This window comes from Propithecus coquereli, unplaced genomic scaffold (genome assembly GCF_000956105.1).
Source record: "Propithecus coquereli isolate 6110/MARCELLA unplaced genomic scaffold, Pcoq_1.0 Scaffold508, whole genome shotgun sequence".
Lineage (NCBI taxonomy): Eukaryota > Metazoa > Chordata > Mammalia > Primates > Indriidae > Propithecus > Propithecus coquereli.
Genome location: NW_012150930.1, coordinates 822,785 through 835,435, shown reverse-complemented (window position 1 = coordinate 835,435; position 12,651 = coordinate 822,785). Strand labels below are relative to the sequence as shown.

Genomic DNA, 12,651 nt, shown 5'->3' with positions numbered 1-12,651 from the left:
CCCGGCCTGAACACAGTTTTAATATTGCTCAACAATCCTGTTATATTCCTATGATTGGTTTACTTTTCTATTCACCACAATGATTAATTCAAACTTTCACTTTTGTAAACTTCTGAATCTTTCTACCTCTCCATCAAAGCGGATGACTTTGTCTCTCCTGTTTAAAGAGGGATTAAAAATCATCCAATGGGAACTCCTTCATGTTCTCAATTTCAAACATACAAACCTACTTATATTTATATAATCCTAGTCTCTTTCCTTCCTATCAGAGTAATAATTATAAAATACTTACTTTGTGCCAATACTTAGTGCTTACTTATCTCTCTGAAGCTCCACAAAAACCTTTTCAGATTTATTCATTTTATAAATGACAAAACTGAGAAGCAGAGAGGTTATATAATTTGTTCTTGGGCTCACTGCTAGACAGTAGCCAAGCCAGGATTTACACACGTTCTCATTTCTGAGCCTATGCTTTTAATAATAATAATAATAATAGAAAACAAGTCACTAAGGTACTAGATAAGCCAAGGCACTTTTCTCTGCCCTATATATATGTATATGTGTGTGTGTGTGTGTATAAAATTAATCTTGACAGCAGATGATTGTGAAGTAGGTATTAGCACCATTATTATTATTAGGTGAGGGAAACTAAAGCACAGAGAGGTTAAGTTCTCTGACTGTAGGAGTAAGGTCACACAGCTAAGGAGTAGAGGAGCTGGGATTTGAACTCAGGCAGTCTGGCTCCAGAATTTCATGCCATAGTTTACTGTGTTCTACCGCCTTGATTTTTATTAAAGTATATTTTGCTTCCTATGTGAGGCTGACCTCTCCATTCCTCTCTTTTGTCTCAGGAACCTTATGCTATTATTTTTTTTTTTCTCAATGTGTAGTTGACTTCCTTTTCACCTGGATCTTTCCCTTTTTCTCTGAAAAATTCTCAAGTGTCACCCATTTAAAAACTTCCTTAATATGTCTGTACGTATGTATGATGTAGGCGCTGCCTTATGCTCAGCCCTCACCTCAGCTCTCATCCTTCTCCCCTCTCTCCCTCAGTGTTAGGACCTTTGTGCATGTGTGGCTGCTAACCTAACTCCTACTCATCCTTCAGGTCTCAGCTCAGGTGTCCTTTTCTATCTTAGGTCTCTCTTCTATAGGTTCTCTCATCACAGAGTTGCATTGCTTTATGTTATACTTGTCACATTTGCAATTTTGCATTTGTTAATGGAATTGATTAATTTATGTCTGTTCCAATAGACTAAGCTTGGTGAGTCAGGAACAGTATTTTTGTTCATGATTATATCCACAAATCCTAGTCTTCAATAATCAGAAAACTCCAAGGGAAAGCATTTAACACTTAACCAGATTAACAAAAAATAAAAAATGGAATCATTTGATGTAAGTGAGATAGTGGTAAAACCGATAACCAAATAAACTAATAGTGTCTTAACATAGCGAGTACTATAGAAAAGGTCATATTCTTGGGCTACTCCTGTAAATTTATTTTTAACCAAAGGAGAAAAAAATCTGTATTTTCAGAGATGTTCATCACAGAATTATCTATAGTAAGTAAAAAAAAAAAAAAAGCCTGACACATCACCCATATGTCCAATAATGAAAGCAATTAAGTAAATTAACATTGTGATATCTATGTAAAGAATAGAAAATATTTTCAGTATAAACAGTGAAAAAAGCAGAATAAAAAGTTGTATTTATGCTATATTTGCAACTGGATAGATGTAATTATAAATTTGGACAAAAATGGGAGCAGGAGAGTATGGCAAGATGAAAAGAATTGCCTTAAAGTTCATGTATGTTTTATTTTTTCAACAATGTATTGTTTTGTGATTTAAAAAAATTAGTGTCTTAGTGCTACTTTTTTTTTTTTTGGATAACATCACTATGGGTACTTTTCTTTCTTTAGTATGGACCCGTGTTTAGTTTTACCATGGTAGGCAAGACGTTTACATACCTTCTGGGGAGTGATGCTGCTGCACTGCTTTTTAATAGTAAAAATGAAGACCTGAATGCAGAAGATGTCTACAGTCGTCTGACAACACCTGTGTTTGGGAAGGGAGTTGCATATGATGTGCCTAATCCGGTAGGTGACACTGTTGTTGTGAATAAAGACAAGTCTATACTTTAATAGTTATAGCTAATGTGTGGTATTCTACATTTAAAATGTAGAAATAATTTAGTCTTTGGTTTAAAAATATGAAGAGCCATGAGACCTTTAAAAGAAGAAAAGCCATGGATAACTTATCTGATAAGGAAGTGGTATTTCATTTTATACTTGCTGGCACGGACTAAGCAATTTTAAAGGGCTTCCTGTACAAAGAAATGCAATTAATGATAACTTTGCATATTGGGATTTAATTTGAGAGGGTAATAAGAAAATCCCACTATTTCATCAAAAGGACTTCCCACCTACTCACTGTGCCTGAAATTCTAGCATAAAAGCTATTTTGAGTTAGAGATTGCTGACATTAGAGGTCCTCTTTTAATGCAGTACTTTTCAGGTCTGGGGTATGTTTGTGTGTGTGTATCTTACCCTCAAATTGAAATATTAAAGTAAGTTGACACAGAATACAAATCAGATATTTGGCCCAACTGCTTGGTGTGGGCTCTGACTGTGAATGTAACACACATAACCCAGTACCCTAGAGTAGCAATTAAAAGTTAACATTAAATGTTGGTCTGGGGATGGTGGAGGGATGGGGGTGGGGGATGAATCTCCTTAAGGCCAAAAGAAAGGGTCCTGGAAGATCCCTCTGCTCAGATAGCTGTTCATTTTCTCACACAGCTTATTAGACTCTTAAAATATAAATGCCCCCAAAGGGTTAAAACCATTAGTTATCTTAGTGTTACATAGTTTTAATAACCTAAATGGATCTTATGATAAAACAAATGTGTTTTAATGCAGTATATCCTTAATTTTTTTTTTTTTTTGAAGGTTTTCTTGGAACAGAAGAAAATGTTAAAAAGTGGCCTTAACATAGCCCACTTTAGGCAGCATGTGTCTATAATTGAAAAGGAAACAAAGGAATACTTTCAAAGTTGGGGAGAAAGTGGGGAAAAAAGTAAGCCTAACATTTTGCATTTGTCCCATTCCTACTTTTCTGTGAATAGAAATCTAAAGTATGTATGTGTGTAGCGTATTTAAAAGAAAGTACAATGTATGTTAAACTACCTTGGGTTTAATGGGAGGGACCTGTTATTATTGTGGGGTTGTAACTGAGAATCCAGTCTTTATACTGGACTGCAGTCAGTATTGTCTTCAGAGGCAATTGCTGTGCCCATGGTAGGAAGCATCATCTGCCCACAGGGCAGCAGGTCATCACATTCTAGGTCTGGTCTTTAGCTTTTATTAAAGGTCAGAAACTATTTTTAGTATACCTAAAGTTGATACGATATATTTTCTAACCATACAAGAAGCTGATGTGTAAATTGGAATTCCAGTTTAATGAATACATGTGAGATATATAATTATAGCACCAAGAAGACCAGAATATTTGCTGATCTCTTTATGGGGAAATCTAATTGGAAAGCCAAATGATTGGAAACTCATTTGGTAAATGTGGAAATAAAGAACAGGGAATTAATTAGATAATTTTTATGACTTAAGTGTCATCAATGTAGTCTCTAGTGTTGGGGTATACCAACTAGTGATTAGTTGCAGTTTTCTTTTATATATGGCCAAGACTTCAATTTTAGTCCTGATCATCCTATTTTTCACCTGGGGAATAATCTAATCTTCAGTTTTTGGACTGCTGTTCCTTGGCAGGTGCCTCATTATTGTCCAAATATGTGTTGTAAATATATTTTGCTGCTTCTCTTATACTGTGACCTGGAAATCAGATAACCCCATTTTTTTTTTTTTTTTTTTTTGAGACAGAGTCTCTCACTCTACTGCCCTGAGTAGAGTGCCGTGGCATCAGCCTAGCTCACAGCAACCTCAAACTCCTGGGCTCAAGCGATCCTTCTGCCTCAGCCTCCCGAGTAGCTGGGACTACAGGCATGCGCCACCATGCCTGGCTAATTTTTTCTATATATTTTTAGTTGTCCAATTAATTTCTTTCTATTTTTAGTAGAGACGGAGTCTCGCTCTTGCTCAGGCTGGTTTCGAACTCCTGAGCTCAAACAATCTGCCTGCCTCGGCCTCCCAGAGTGCTAGGATTACAGACGTGAGCCACCGCGCCCGGCCACCACATTTATTTTTATCTTCATTTTATCCTTTCACAATAATGAAGAGCTCATGAGTGAGGTTTAGAGATGCCTTTGTGGCATCTGTTTTGGCTATCATAGGGGCAGGATACCTCCTATAATTTGGTCTTATTGCCTCTCTTTCTTTAGTGTCGTGCATAGCCACATATCTGTCTATAGACTTTTTTTGATGATGTGAATAGGATCTTGTTTGTTCTTGAATTTTTATTCTCAGTTTTCCCTCACAATACCTTTATATTGTCAAGAAAACAGAATATTTCAAAAGACTTTTTGAAAGTAGTAATGGGAATGATCTTTTCCCCCCTAGATTTGTTTGAAGCTCTTTCTGAGCTCATAATTTTAACAGCTAGCCATTGTTTACATGGAAAGGAAATCAGAAGTCAACTCAATGAGAAGGTGGCACAGCTGTATGCAGATTTGGATGGTGGTTTTAGCCATGCAGCCTGGCTGTTACCAGGTTGGCTGCCTTTGCCTAGTTTCAGGTATGGATAAAGAAGACATTACACTTGGTTATGTACCTTTATATAATTACTGTAGTGTTAGTATGCTTTGCTTTAACAAATATAAAACTTAAACAGGTAAAACGTGCAAATTAGGGGAGACTATGAATCACTATTCTTCTGTAAGAATTCAAGACAGGTTTTCTTTATATAGTGAGCTCATTTAAATAAGTTTCAGCTTATTAAGAAGGTGATTTGTTGCCTGTTCAGTACTTTTTTTTTTCTTTTTCTTTTTCTTTTATTTCAGCATATTATGGGGGTACAGATGTTTAGGTTACGTATGTTGCCCTTGGTCCCCCCGCCCAAGTCCGTGTTTCAAATATGTCCATCCTTCGGGTGGTGCGCATTGCACTCCTTGTGTATACAAATACCCATCCCCTCCTCCCTCCTCCCCCTGCCTGTTCAGTATTTTGAAGCCTGCCTGTCTCACATGTTCCTGGTACTCAGGAAAGTCTCTGAACCTAAAAGTAATATAGCCCTCCCCCAAGCACTTGTTTGAAAGTCTTTGATGGCTTTATAGTGTATTGTGAAATTTCTTTCTTTTGAATATTTGTGCCTTTACTTAATTTTCTATTTATCACCATGCCAGCTGTCCTGTGATTTCTTAAAGGGAAGGAACTATCTCTGATACAAAAAAATATAGCTCTTAGGACTTGATGTGTAGCTTAGTGTCTTGCATATTAGGTTTTCTGTATCTTTGTTGATTCATTTCTGTGTTTAGTTAGAGATGGGGAAGAGTTAATTTGGCACTCCCTTTTCCTTCTGTTTCCGACCCTTCTATCTATTTACAGCACAAAAGAGAGATGGGAGTAAAATGGAGAGCCAGGAGAGGTTCTCTGAAGTTCTCTGGAACTCATTACCTTATATTGTAAGGAGCTTTGTAGTTTAAAAATATTTTTATATATATTATGTTAGAACACCCAGCACAACCCTTGGCCCATATTGGGTTCTCCATAAATGTGCATTGAGCCTATTTCCACCTCTCCTACCTCCTGGATGAAGTCAGAATTCTTGAGTTTGGTATGATAGGCCCTTCCCACTCTAGCCCAGTCTTTCTCTGTTTCACTCATACCAACTGATTTAACCAGATTATTCCATACACTTTCTTAAACAGGCCTTATGTTTTCCTGGCTGTGCTGTGTTCATACTGTTAAGCTTCAATGTCTTCTTCCCTTCTGTACATATGATTTCAGTTGATCCTCAGTGAAGCAGGTGAAGCAGGGCAGGAGTTTTTTTTTTTTTTTTTTTTTCGAGACAGAGTCTCACTCTACTGCCCTGAGTAGAGTGCCGTGGCATCAGCCTAGCTCACAGCAACCTCAAACTCCTGGGCTCAAGCGATCCTTCTGCCTCAGCCTCCCGAGTAGCTGGGACTACAGGCATGCGCCACCATGCCCTGCTAATTTTTTCTATATATTTTTAGTTGTCCATCTAATTTCTTTCTATTTTTTTTAGTAGAGACAGAGTCTCGCTCTTGCTCAGGCTGGTCTCGAACTCCTGAGCTCAAATGATCCACCCGCCCTGGCCTCCCAGAGTGCTAGGATTACAGGCGTGAGCCACCACTCCTGGCCCAGGAGTTTTTATTATAAGACTTGGTTTAAGAGAGGAGGCTCGGAAGTCAGATTGTCTGGTTTTAGATTCCAGCTCTAATGCTCTTTGGCTGTATGATGTTATGCAGGTAGCTATAAATTGAGGATAATAGTATCTACCTTACAGGCAGCTAAAGTGGGTAACTCATGAAAAACACAAGACAGTACCTGCTATATAGCACTGTATTTAAAGGTAAAATTTTAGGAGTTGAAGCTTGTTTTCTGAATCTACTAGTATTTTTGCCCCCTGAAAAACTGTTGTATTAGAAAATAAAAAATAGGATCAAATCCTGTAGAAGAACCAGAGTGACTGTTCTTCAAGACTTGATTAGTGTTAAAATTGGAATTTCATGTTAATTTAAAAGAGTATTATATTTTCTGTTGAACTGGAAATGCTCTAAAGGTATTTCTTGCTTGTTTTAGGCCTTTAGTTTGAACGCAGGCAATGTGTTAAGAATCTAGGAGATCTATGTATATATTTAAACACATTTCTTTCCCTTAAAGACCGTGAAAATTGTCAGTGATGTAAGGTTTTCAGTACTACTTATCTTTTCTTGGTTCTGAGTTTTTGTCAGTTATTTTAGAGTCTTTTAAGTTTATTAAATAAGGTTGCTTTAAGCTAGGACCTGGTTTTAAAAATGAATTTGATCCTAGAAAGTATTGCTTTATTTAAAAACGTCATTATTTTTGAATTATAGACGCAGGGACAGAGCTCATCGAGAAATCAAGAATATTTTCTATAAGGCAATCGAGAAACGCAGGCAGTCGGAAGAAAAAGTTGATGACATTCTCCAAACTTTACTGGAGTCTACATACAAGTAAGAGCTGTTTAGATCACATATTAAGCTGAAGTAGGAAATTATATATTAAAACATAGTTAAATAATATTTCCAGTGAAAAAACGATGCTGGCAAAAGAAGTTGGTAGCTATGATTCTTGGACTTTTAAAATTGTTGAGACATAAATTATTGGGATCTCACACTTTACTAGAATTCCAGTGACTGGGCATGGTAAAAGTTTGCTAATAAACTGTAATGAAGTCTTTTGTAATCAAAATCCTGTTTTCTACTGGTCTGTCTCTTTTCTAAGGTGGGGTGGGGAATCCTCTGACTTGTGATAGGCAAATGCAAGAGACTATTATACCTGAAAATGTATTCATTATGACACTTTATTTAAAGGTTGAGGCATGAAATGTGTCTGCCAAAGTGTTAAATTTGTGTGTGTGGTTCGTTCCATAGGGATGGGCATCCTTTGTCAGATGATGAAGTAGCAGGGATGCTTATTGGACTGCTCTTGGCAGGGCAGCATACATCCTCAACTACTAGTGCCTGGATGGGCTTCTTTTTGGCCAGAAACAAAACACTTCAAGAAAAATGTTATTTAGAACAGAAAACAGTCTGCGGAGAGGATCTGCCTCCTTTAACTTTCGACCAGGTTCGTTGAATTTTTCAGTTTCATCACTGCCTTATGACTTTGGGTATCTGCGATTAATTTTTCAATGGGACAATTTGAGGTTTTTATATATCTTAAATTGATTAGCTTCTTTATTTTCAGATTATTCCCCATAACTTTGCCTAAAATATCCTAATGATACTGCTTCTTGCCATTAAACTTTATCAGATATGTTTTGAGTTGATCCTCGAGGTTGTTTCTTTGGTACGTACTTCTCTGCTTCAAAGTCTGGCTTCTTTAGATGGAGGATATTATGTGTGTGTTGTGTGTGTTATGAAATGTAGAAGTCCCTGAATTACCTAGAATTCTACATGTCCAGAATGGCCTGGGCATTAGTAGAGACTACCAAAAGTGGTAGTAGTAGTAATGGGGATTTTGGAAATTCATAAACACTACACCCAGCTTGCTGGGTGGAAAGAGAGAAAGATTCACTGTACAACCTGAGATTCTATGTTGGAAGTAAACCCTGGTCATATTCTCTTCCTGTTATCTTTTGTATTCTTTCGTCCTTTATTGATATGGTGTATTACATTGATTTCCAGATGTTAATTGTATTCCTGGGATAAATCCTGCTTCGTTATGGTGCTGGATTTTTATATGCTGCTAGATTCAGTTTGCTAGTATTTTGTTGAGGATTTTTGCACTTATATTCATAAGGGGTATTTATCTGTAGTTTTATTGTGATGTCTTAGAGTGGTTTTGGTATCAAGGTCATACTTGTTTCATAGAGTGAGTCTGAATGTGTTTCCTTTCTCTTCTATTCTTTGGAAGAGTTCATGAATGATTGGTCTTAATCCTTTTTAAAATGTTTGGTAGAATTTACCAGTGAAGCCATGTGTGTCTGTGCTTTTCTTTGTGGGAAGTTTTTTGATTACTAATACAACTTATTTGTTTTAGGTCTATTCAGATGTTCCATTTCTTATTGTCAGTTTCAGTAGTTTGTGTTTTTCTAGGAATTTGTCCATTTCATCTAGGTTACCTAGTTTGTTGGCATAAAGTTGTTGATAGTATTCTCTTATAAACCTTTTTATATCAGTAGCGATAGTGATGTCCCCTCTTTCATTCCTGATTTTAGTAACCTTTTATATTATAGCTTAATATGTAATTCACATACCATAAAATATATCCCTTTACAGTATATAATTTAGTGGTTTTTAGTATATTCAGAGTTGGGAAACCATCATCATGATTTAATTGTAGAACATTTACATCACTTCCAAAAGACAGCCAGTACCTAATAGCAGTCATGCTCCATTCCCTCTGACTCCTGCCTCTGGCTAGCAGTAATCTACTTTTTGTCTGAGTGGTCCTGCCTATTCTGGACATTTCATATAAATGGAATCATACAATATGTGGACTTTTGTGACTAACTTTTTTCACTTATGTTATCAGGGTTCATGCATGTTGTAGTATGTATCAGTACTTCAATCCTTGTTATTGCTAGTAATATTCCATTATATCAATATAATGCATTTTGTTTATCCATTCATCAGTTGATGGATATTTGAGTTGTTTCTGCCTTTTGGCTATTATGAATAATGCTGCTCTAAACATTTGTGTACTGATTTTGTGTGGATATATGTTTTCAATTTGGGAGGGTACATACTTAGAAGTAGAATTGCTGAGCGATATGGTAACTTTGAGGAACTGCCAGAGTGTTTTCCAAAGTGGTTGCACAACTTTCCACAAACAGTGTATGAAGGTTCTGGTTTCTCCACATCCTCACCAAACTTGTTATCTGACTTTTTGATTATAATGGGTATGAAGTGGTATTTCATTTTGGTTTTGCATTTCCCTGATGACTAATGATGTTGAGTGTCTTATGACGTGCTCTTTGACTTTGGTATATCTTCTTTGGAGAAATATCTTCTCATATCCTGTTCCCATTTTTAAACGTGGGTTATTTACCTTTTTATTATTGAGTTGTAAGAGTTCATATATTTTTTCTTGATGTACTTTGGTGTCTAAGAAACCATTGCCTAATGGAAGGGTATGAAGATTTACTCCTATGTTTTCTTCTTAGTGTTTTATAGTTTCATCTATTACATTTAAATCTTTGATCCATTTTGAATTAATTTTTATATGTCATATTAGGTCTTCATTCTTTGGCATGTGGTTATCTGGTTGTCCCAGCATTGTTTGTTGAAAAGACTATTCTTTCCACATTGAATTGTCTTGTCAAATACCTAATCATAGGCAGACATGGTGGCACTGCCCGCAGTCTTAGCTATTTGGGAGTCTAAGGTGGGAGGATCGCTTTAGCACAGGAGTTCAAGTCCAGCCTGGGCAACATAGCAAGACACTGTTGAAAAAAAGGAAATCTATTGTCCATAAATTTAAGGCTTTACTTCTGGACTCTCAATTCTATTCCATTGATCTATATGTTTATCTTGATGCCATTACTGTAGTTTTGTATTAAGTTTTGAATTTGGGAGTGTAAGTCATCTAACTTTGTCTTTTTCAAGGCTGTTTTACCTATCCTTAGTCCCTTTAATTTCCATATGAATTTTAGGGTCAGCTTGTCAATTTTTGTAGCTGAGATTTGGATAATGATTGCATTATATCTGTATATCAATTTGGGAACATTGCCATCTTAACAATTTTAGTCTTTAGATCTGTGAAAACAGATGTCTTTCCATTATTTTAGGTCTTTAATTTCTTTCTACAATGTTTTATAGTTTTCGTGAACAAGGCTCATAACTTCTCTTGTGTAATACATTCTTAAGTATTTTATTATTTTTGATGTTATTCTTCTGCCAGTTCATATCTGCTGTTGATTCCTTCTAGTGAATTTTTCGTTTCAGTTTTTATATTTTTCAATTTGAGAATTTTTATTTGGTTCTTTTAAAAAAATAATCTATTAATTTTCTTTATTTAGTGAGGAATTGTTTTATACTTTAATTCTTTAGGCATAGTTTACTTCTTTGAACTTATTTATAATAGCTAATTTAAATTCTTTATCTAGAAAATCCAATGTCTGGGCTTCCTCAGGGACAGGGACAGTTTCTATTAAATTGCTTTTTTACTATGTACTGGTCATACTTTCCTTTTTTTTTTTTTTTCTTTTTTTAAAATAGTTTTTTTTGAATTATATATTTAAAATAATATGGTAACTCTAGAAATCAGATTCCCTCCTCCTGGGATTTGTTATTGCTGTTTTGTTGTTGTTGTTGCTGCTATTGCTGCTGCTTGTTTAGTGCTGTTCCTGGATTAAGTATATAAAGTCTGTATTCTTTGTCTGGTGAGGTAACTGAAGTCTTTGTTTACTTTAGTGGCCATCTAATATTTGGATAGAGATTTATTGAAGTGCCTCCAACAGTATAAGTCTCCCAGGGCTCTGTGTGTGTGTGTGTATGTGTGTGTGTGTGTGTGTGTGTGTGTGTGTGTGTGTCTGTGTTAGGGCATGTTATCAACACTCCAACAGGCAGTTATAACTCTGCCTTAGCCTTCACTTCCTGTGTATGCAGTTTATCCTGAGATGAGAGATTAGAGTCCTCTCAGATCTTACCTGGCTATGTGCATAGTTCTGAACATGTGTGTGGCTTTCAAGATTTCCTTATGTTGGAACTTTTCAAAGTCTCCTGTGGACATCTCATTCCCTAGTTTTTCCTTTTAAACTTTTTCTTCTGTCTCTTGATAGCTGCAACTGATATCACCACCTCAAATACCTGCAATGGTAAACAATTTCTGCTCAATGTTTTTGACAAATTTGTTTTGCCTCCTCTACTAGTTTAGGCTGCTGGTTTTCACAGGTACTGTAGTTGCTATGCTGTTGATTTCCAGGGCTACCATGGATTTGGAGAGAGGAGGATGAGAGTAGTACATGTTACACTACCACAAAGCTTGCTGTTCTCTCCAAGATTCAAGTTTCTTTTTCTTGAATTAACTCTCCATAGATTGTTGCAAGCCTTTGGTTAATTTTCCAGAGTTTTGAAAAAGCTGACATTGAGATTTTTGCTAATATTCTCATTTTTTGGTGGAGTGACTTTTTGTAGGTCCTTACTATGCCATTCGTCAGAGTGATCACCTCTCTTCTTATTATTTTGCCCTCCTTTTTCCCCTGCTGACCATGGACAGTGATAGAGCATGATAATAAAACTCTGAACCAGTTCTCTGCACTTCCACCTAGAATGCAAGCTATCCTGTACTAAACCAAGAGGTTAAAATAATGTTTTATACTGTTTATATATGTTAAATATTTATAAAAATCAGGAAATGCTTTTTCTTTTTAGCTGAAGGATCTAAATTTACTTGATCGCTGTATAAAAGAAACATTAAGACTTAGACCTCCTATAATGACCATGATGAGAATGGTCAAAACTCCTCAGGTAAGTCTCTTGGCTAGATCTCCCCCCGTACATCCCCAGTTTTTATTTATCAAAAAGAGAAAATAAAATAGCATCAAATAAAATTTTTTAAATTAAAGAAGTAATCATCACTTCTACATCATTTTTAATTTTATGTATTCTAAATATATGAATATTTTTACATAAGTACAGATAGTATACAGTCATAAATCGTTGCTGGTCAATCTCTAATGCTAATTGTGCTCTGAATTTTTATTTAACAATTGGGGTTTTTAAAATAGAAGTGTATTTTTTCATGGGTTTTAAAAATAATGTTTTGTTATAAAAAAAAATTTTAGTATGAAGTATATAAATCGTACAGTGAAAGGTTCCCTGAAATTCTACCCCTAACTCTGAGGCATTGTGAGTTTGATTTGTGTACTATACACTTCCAACCAAATGTTGGCTCACTTGAGTTAAAATAAATCATCATCATTGGCCGGGCACGGTGGCACACGCCTGTAATCCTAGCACTCTGGGAGACCGAGGCAGGAGGATTGCTTGAGCTCAGGAGTTCGAGACCAGCTCTGAGCAAGAGCGAGATCC

The 12,651-nt window shown here is 36.0% G+C and overlaps 1 protein-coding gene across 1 annotated transcript in view; it reads left to right on the top strand.

Annotated features, from left to right (window-relative positions):
• LOC105820124 (lanosterol 14-alpha demethylase) overlaps positions 1–12,651 on the top strand; it is a 20,020-nt gene that overhangs the window by 3,287 nt on the left and 4,082 nt on the right. Inside the window, exons 3-9 of the mRNA XM_012656551.1 lie at positions 1,922–2,098; positions 2,951–3,077; positions 4,529–4,703; positions 7,006–7,125; positions 7,546–7,741; positions 11,992–12,087; positions 12,405–12,468. Coding sequence (XP_012512005.1) covers positions 1,922–2,098; positions 2,951–3,077; positions 4,529–4,703; positions 7,006–7,125; positions 7,546–7,741; positions 11,992–12,087; positions 12,405–12,468 — 955 coding nt within the window. The remainder of the gene's footprint in view (positions 1–1,921; positions 2,099–2,950; positions 3,078–4,528; positions 4,704–7,005; positions 7,126–7,545; positions 7,742–11,991; positions 12,088–12,404; positions 12,469–12,651) is intronic.